The 7508-nt window shown below is 44.1% G+C and overlaps 1 protein-coding gene and 1 non-coding gene across 4 annotated transcripts; both read left to right on the top strand.

The window, feature by feature from the left end:
- Nucleotides 1-707: 707 nt before the first annotated feature.
- Nucleotides 708-6931, top strand: LOC111951449 (solute carrier family 25 member 3). 3 transcript variants are annotated; one of them, XM_023969536.2, is made up of 8 exons: nt 708-791; nt 1237-1394; nt 3493-3623; nt 4104-4283; nt 4517-4698; nt 5393-5565; nt 5945-6055; nt 6435-6931. In XM_023969536.2, the coding sequence occupies exons 2-8, from the start codon at nt 1253-1255 to the stop codon at nt 6593-6595; spliced, it is 1080 nt and encodes a 359-aa protein (XP_023825304.1). In that variant the 5' UTR covers nt 708-791; nt 1237-1252; the 3' UTR covers nt 6596-6931. The 3 variants fall into 3 exon arrangements, with proteins under 3 accessions (XP_023825304.1, XP_023825305.1, XP_070290844.1); XM_023969537.2 differs by lacking the exon at nt 3493-3623 and adding an exon at nt 2417-2541; XM_070434743.1 differs by lacking the exon at nt 3493-3623 and having other exon boundaries at nt 739-791.
- Nucleotides 4943-5171, top strand: LOC111951576 (small nucleolar RNA SNORA53). Its single transcript, XR_002875626.1, has one exon. It is a non-coding gene; the product is annotated as a small nucleolar RNA SNORA53 (small nucleolar RNA).
- Nucleotides 6932-7508: the final 577 nt, after the last annotated feature.

Genomic DNA, 7508 nt, shown 5'->3' with positions numbered 1-7508 from the left:
AACAAGTCTGCAATATGTCTCGATGGAGTGATTGCGATTGGCTGGAGGTATAAAATAACTCTTGCTTCTAAAAGGAGTCAGAGTATGTGCAGGTGAGTAACCTACTGGTTCAATAGAAATGTCAGGATTATATGTGTATAACTATAACCATTTTCCTAGTTCCGACTAGCACGTGAATGCGGCAAAAGTCAAGACTGCCCTGACACTGTTGACGAGCAGGGATGGAAGACTGCCCTGCTCCACAGGCCTAGATTAATACCATGGACAAGAATAGACTGCCAAGGCATAGTAATCTACTTACTCTCACCTCTCTCGCTCTCTCCCACAAGCTCTCTCCCACAAGCTCTCTCTCTGCCTCTCCCCCCCTCTCAATTCAATTCAAAGGACTTTATTGGCCTGGGAAACATATGTTTACATTACCTCTCTCTTTTCCCCTCACTCCCTGTCTTTATCTGACACACACAGCACTCCATCATGTATCAACTGTTTAGTCTTCCATGTGGTTGGTTGCACTGTCACTTCTAAAACCAAATTTAAAGAGCATTCTAGCATTGTACTTCTACGATAGCGCTGAAGGCCTAGGAAAGTCCTGTTTCGTGATTGGACCCCGCATTTTGATTGATCGCACTCTCATTCCATATATCTCCCCCGATAGAACAGAACGCAGAAGGACTCTCCCACTTTTTTCCGTGACGTCAGGGAAGGACAAATTATTTTATCGCGAGGTCGTTCGGCCCCAGTGAGCCGCCGGTTGCAGTAGAGCGGAGGCGCCATTTTAAGACACGGAGAGAGTGAGTGGAGTACTATGAAATATTAACATAATTCGAATTTACAATGTTACAGTGGAAGGGAATATTAAGGCTTGTCTTTACTGTAATGCTGTGTTTAGGACGTTTAATGTTGCTAGCTTGACTTGTGCAACTGTTCCACCTTGGGAAAGTTAGCTAATCAGTTGCTCACCAGCTAGTAGTAGTGAGCTTGCTAAATAATTGAGCTAGTTAACGTAATTTAGCTAACTAGCCAGAGACCGGAATAGCTCGTTAGCTAACACCAACAATAACATGATGGAATACGGTTTGCATTTCCATTCCATGTTATCTGGATGTCAAACTATAGTTATATACTCACGTGACATTCCAAGCCTGCTCTTAGTGTCAGCTGAGTTGTCTTACTGCTGATCGTGTTTCTATAGCAAGGTAGTGAGCTAGCTTGCTAACATTCGCTTTCATTCTACAGCCCGGTTTTGGACATCATGTATCCGACCACACTAACGCAGTTGTCTCGGGCTAATCCCTTCAACGCCCCGCTCTTCTCCCTCCAAGAAACCGAGGAGCCCAAACAGAGCCTCCCTGTAAATGGACAGAGCCGCAACCTCGCTGCCGCAGCAATCGCTGGTAAACCTATGTTCTGCATGCTAACAAGTACAGTTAGCAAGTAGCTAGCTAGCGAGCAAGTACGCAGCCAACTGAATCAATGATGATGAGACGAGATACCAATTTTATTAAGGTGTTATTTAATAGATATCAACATGTGTTATTCAATAGATACGACTTGTGTGTTGGTCAAACTTGTAACGCTATCTAGCCACGGTCATTAAATGTGGAATGTCAAAGACAAGCTAGGCCTTGTCTATGGAGGACATGGAAGGGCAAATGTAAACTTTGAAATATGCCGCAGGTATCTGAACTGAATTCATGTCTTCCCTCAATCGCTGTTTAAAACTAAGGTGAGGCCCCTGACTCAAAAGGGCAAAGTAGTAGTTAGGCGAATGTCTGTGTATTGCTTTCTAGCACACCAACCAGCTAATGATATGCGTCTGACCCCTAGACGGGTGCATTTAATTGGTTCTCAATTCGAATAAGTTTGACAAGTTTTGTCTAGATTTAGGATCACTTGAAATGCTATCCTTTTTGTAAAAGCATGGCCTTCAACCACCCACCAGTTATATTCTGACCATTGCAATATTATTGCTGTTTTTCATTGTTGCTTGAAAATGTTCTATGGAATATTTTTAGTTTTTACGGTTTAGCCAGCCTAGTTCTAAAGGTGACATTAGCTATTATTGATCCACCATATTTGGGTCAGGCTTTTGGATAGTTTTAGAGCTTGCTGGCCAGTGTCCTCTTTATAGCCTAAACACTGCTGGTTGGTTGATTAGTTATACAGCTAGTCTGCTCTGCTAGTACAGCGCCCTCACAGTCTGCCCTCACAGGAAGTAAGTGTTCCACGTGTGCATGGCTCTTTGCACCTGTGACATAGGCCTATGCAGACTACATAGGACAGGACACACAATTAAGCTCCACTTGCATTTTCCCTTCAGCCTAGTGAAGATGCAGTTTGCTCTTACTTATTACCACTTTTCTAATGAACAACATCAAGTCCCCATTTTGAAAGTATTGCCTGGCTCTTTCTTCAGAGGGAGACAGCTGTGAGTTCGGCTCACGGAAGTATTTACTCCTCTGTGGGTTTGGTGGCATCATCAGCTGTGGCACCACACATGCTGCCCTAGTGCCCCTCGATCTGGTCAAATGCAGAATGCAGGTCTGTCTAACCCTGTGGCCTGGTGCCACATGTTTTTGTTGTCTGAAATGCATTAATTTGCATGGGAGAATGGATGTATCAAGCAGCCCGGTTTTGTGCAGTTGTGGTGGAATCTTTGTCATTGTTGTTCCTCACGTTTTATCCCACTTGATCACCTGATTTAAAAAAAATATATGTTTTCGAATGACCCACATAGCATGGTAAGTGTGTGATTCACAATCACCAGTGTTCCTGAACCTCCCTGCCTGCTACCATTCCCCTTCTCAATCCAAAGCTGAAGGACTTGCAGGTCACTGAAAGGTCAGGAGTGACAATGGGGAAATGTTTTCAGATTGTTCACCCTGCTATTTATAACATGGTCAAAGTGCAGCTATGCATTGCTGGAATTTAGCCTATAGCTTTATTAACTAGGTCCAGAGGCCCAAGTAATTTACACCTCAATGGAATTATTCCCAGCTTTAAATTGACTAAAGTATAAACGATTCATATATTTATGCATGCTATATGTATTTTAGCTAACTATACAGCTCATGCTTCAACAATCATTTTCGAGTCAAGTTAGAATTCAACTTTTATTTTTTATTACAGATTTTTAACCCTGTGTTATGATTATTTCATCAAATGAGTAAAATAAATCCTGGGTATATAATAATCCATTTAAAATCACAAGCAGGTTTGAGGTCAGTTTCAATTCAGGAAGTACACTGTAAACTAATTCAAATTTTAAAAATGTATCATAGAGAAGCATTGAGGTCAATTGGAATGTCAGTTTACTTCCTGAATTTAAATGGAATTTACCTGAACCCTGATTCACAAGTGTTTGAAATTTTAACTGGTTAATTCCCTGGTGTGTTATAATGTAATGGTGGCATGTTTGTTGGTGATTATTGTCCTGTGTTGCATGTGTCGTGACTGCATGTTGGGTATGTATTGTTGTGTTTTTTGCTGTAGACTCTGCAGATGTGAGCTGTGAGTTTGGCTCAACAAAGTATTATGCCCTGTGTGGCTTTGGGGGTATCCTGAGCTGCGGCCTCACACACACRGCTGTTGTACCCCTCGACCTTGTCAAGTGCCGCATCCAGGTTTGTGGTACCCCCTGTAGCTGTCTGCTGTGTGAAGGCCTCCATAGCTCCTGTAAGGAAAGGTGTCCAATCCCAAATCTACCCCTAAGAAGTTAGTTTCAACTTTATTGTCTGAGGGGTTGTTCAACAATTGTGGCCTTACAATCCGTCAAGACCTTGCAGTCCAAATGTACTCTTAATTCCTATGCACTTGAATAGATGAAGACAAAATTGGGTGGGAAAACTAGATTTGTGATTGGGTGGAAGATTCCTGTAGATTAGCAGACATTAGATAAATCACTAGCTGTAAGTAGTAATGTTAATCTGGATAACCCCCTAGTTCACAACCTGAAACCTAGCTACCGGTAGTTATTTTTTTAAATTAACATGGCCTTGAAACCTTAGCTAAAATGACCTAGATTTCAGCCTGTAGGGCTCTAATCTAGTCTACCCCCATTGTTCCTTTGACTCTCTACTAATCAATTGGTTTTTCTTCCTTAGGTGGACCCTGACAAGTACAAGAGCATTGGCAAAGGCTTCTCCCTCACACTGAAGGAGGATGGAGCCCGAGGGCTGGCTAAGGGCTGGGCCCCTACCTTCATCGGCTACTCCATGCAGGGTCTCTGCAAGTTTGGCTTCTATGAGATGTTCAAGATCTTCTACAGCGACATGCTTGGAGAGGTCAGTCAGGGGTAGAAACTAACACGTTTGGATTCCCTGGTTTACAGTGTTTTAAAGGGACTCGTTCACCCACCAAAAATCATAAATGACATGCTAGTTAGCAGGCGCTTTTATCCAAGTACAGTACAATGAGCGCTTACATTTACTAAACCCTGCGTGACTTTGAACCCATGACATTGGTCTTGCTAGCCCACACAGGACCACATCTGACATCGCCCCCTCTCATCTAACAGGAGAACACCTACCTGTGGAGGACATCCCTGTACCTGGCTGCGTCTGCCAGTGCAGAGTTCTTCGCTGATATTGCCCTGGCCCCCATGGAGGCGTGTAAAGTGCGTATCCAGACTTGCCCTGGCTACGCCAACAACCTCAGACAGTGTGCTCCCAAGATGTTCGCAGAGGAGGGAGTATGGGCGTGAGTAGATTTTGTGTTTGTGGTGGTCTATTTGTTTTGGAGACTGTATAACCCGTAAAAGTATTCAACCCTGGTCATGGACAGTTATGACGTGTGTATGCTTTTGCTCCTACACTAGGTGAAACAAATCTGATACAACTTGTAGCCTTGATTACATTAATTGGGTGTTTCTTGGCTGGTATGGAACATAAGCCTACAAAAGTAATTCTTGCTCTGCATAGCTGATTTGTGAGGTTACCAAACAAACACGCTCCTTAGATCCACCTCTGGAGGGCAGTCCTGTGCTGGTGCTGTTGTCTCTGAGTGCTCCGGCTTGGAAGCCCTCAACAGCTTTTTGGCTGTACAGTTGGAGGTGCTTGAGTCATTGGCGTGTGAGAGCAGTCTACCTGCCTCCCAGCACCTCTGCTGCACTGGCAACCCTCAGTTCTACTGGCGGGACCCTACCAGTGCAGCTATGCTGGGGGATGGACAATCACCTAGGCCCTAATGTTATTTTCCAGGTTTGCGCTGGGATAGTCTAACAGTTTGTTCATCTTCTTTACACTCTTGTCTGGTGAAAGTCAGTGCCTTGTTAGTGACCACCATATTGCTTTCACCTATGGTTTCTGATCAGAAGGAAGGAGAACTCTGATCTGCCTGCGTGGAACTGACATTCTTCCTTGTGTTTTCTCTCCCCCCCCCCCCTTTCTCTCAGGTTTTACAAGGGTGTGGTTCCCCTGTGGATGAGGCAGATCCCCTACACCATGATGAAGTTTGCCTGCTTTGAGAGGACCGTGGAGCTGCTCTACAAACATGTGGTGCCCAAACCCCGCGCTGAGTGCACAAAGGGCGAACAACTGATTGTCACCTTCACTGCCGGCTACATCGGTGAGTATTAGTACCACAGGAAATAGGATGAAGGTGGCCCTAGGTCTAGTAGCTCACCTAGAGTCCGGTTTGTGTTGTCCTTGTAATAACTAAGGTTAGGATTGGGGGAAGTGTAATATGATCCTAAATCTGTGCCCAATTGCAACTTCTACCCAGAGAAACCTGGGTCGTATACATTAGTGCACACCATAGCAAAATGTTTTGCAACAGAAAATGAAAACAAGCATTTCTTATTGCGCATGTACAGGTAGTTGTCCCTCCCTGTTTCAATCAATTTTCTTCCATTTGGTGACTAGTAAAGATGACCCAGGCTTCTGTTTGGTGGTATATAGTGGGCCTATATAGGATTGTGTGCTGAGCATTTGTCTGTCCCCTGCAGCTGGTGTGTTCTGTGCCATCGTGTCCCACCCAGCGGACTCAGTGGTGTCTGTACTGAACAAGGAGAGTGGCAGCACTGCCGCCCAAGTGCTCAAGAAGCTCGGACCTAAAGGTGAGTGGACAACCGTAGGGCTTGTCTTAGGAAATGCATCCTTCCTCAAAGTTATCACTAAAGTGATTCGTGAAACTGATTTGGTACCTCAGGTTACTTTATCCAATCAAACCCTCTTAGATTACTGGGAGAGGGGGGTAGGTGGGTGTGATTTATTTAATGTCCCAATTCCAACAACACGCTCCTTAGATCAACCTCTGGAGGGCGCTCCTGTGCTGTTGCTGTATAGTCAGTCTACTGAATTTATTTTCTTTTTTTTCTTGCATATATAACTGTCCAACATTGGGTGTTTGGCCCGCTCAAAGAAACAACAAAGCAGATGTAATTTATTTATACACCTCCCCTAAACATCCCTTCTCCCATTCTCTCCCCCTCTAAGGTGTGTGGAAGGGCCTGGTTGCCCGTATCATCATGATCGGTACCCTGACCGCCCTGCAGTGGTTCATCTACGACTCCGTGAAGGTCTACTTCCGCCTGCCCCGTCCCCCTCCCCCCGAGATGCCAGAGTCCCTCAAGAAGAAGCTGGGGCTCACTGAGTAAAAAAATTAACAAAAGCCCACCTACACTCCAACCCCTTCACTACATCTCCGGGACCCCCTCTCAACTCACACCTCACCACCCTGGCTGCAGCACACAGCTCTGTTTTCTATATTTATGTTCCTAAAGCAGCTCCTCTCCAGGCACAGGGCTGTTCCTTCCATGTATATTTAAGGGAAAGAGAGACCGGAAGGGAGGGATCCATGTTTGTTCCCCCTCTGCACTGAGGTTTAGGAGAATATATGTACTGTAGAAACATGATCTGGTTTTATTGAATCATGTCATTAGTTATGTGGAAATGATATATAATTATTTAAATAAATGATTCCCTCTAAAACATGTCCGGTTTTAATTTCTTGGAAGTTTTCCACTGCAATTAAAATAATTTGGGTATTGGGGTACTTAAGCAATAAGGCACAAGGGGGTGTGGTATATGGCCAATATACCACGGCTAAGGATACGACAACCCTTAGCCGTGGTATTAGCAATATCACAAACCCCCAAAGTGCTTTATTGTTATTATAAATGGGTTACCAGCGTAATTAGAGCAGTACGCTGGTAACCAGTTTATAATAGCAATAAGGCACCTCTGGTTTATGGTATATGGCTGATATACCACGGCTAAGGGCTGTGTCCAGGCACTCCGAAATGCGTCATGCATAAGAACAGCCCTGTAAACCTCTCTAGGAGAAGGTGACTTGTCAATATATTCACCTTTATTTACCCCCCCAAAATGAAATGCTAATGTTGCTATCATAAAGAACTATAAATGCCATGATCTGGACGAGACTGCAGAATTGAGGCAAAGGTAAGCATCGCTGGATTTACTATAATGTTAGCTGAATGTAGTAATTAATAAATTGGCTACATTTCTTTAAATGGACAATTCTGTGAATTGTCTTGTGCACGTTTTAAA

Source organism: Salvelinus sp. IW2-2015, linkage group LG24 (genome assembly GCF_002910315.2).
Source record: "Salvelinus sp. IW2-2015 linkage group LG24, ASM291031v2, whole genome shotgun sequence".
NCBI classification, from domain to species: domain Eukaryota; kingdom Metazoa; phylum Chordata; class Actinopteri; order Salmoniformes; family Salmonidae; genus Salvelinus; species Salvelinus sp. IW2-2015.
This window is presented reverse-complemented; position numbering and strand designations above follow the sequence as displayed.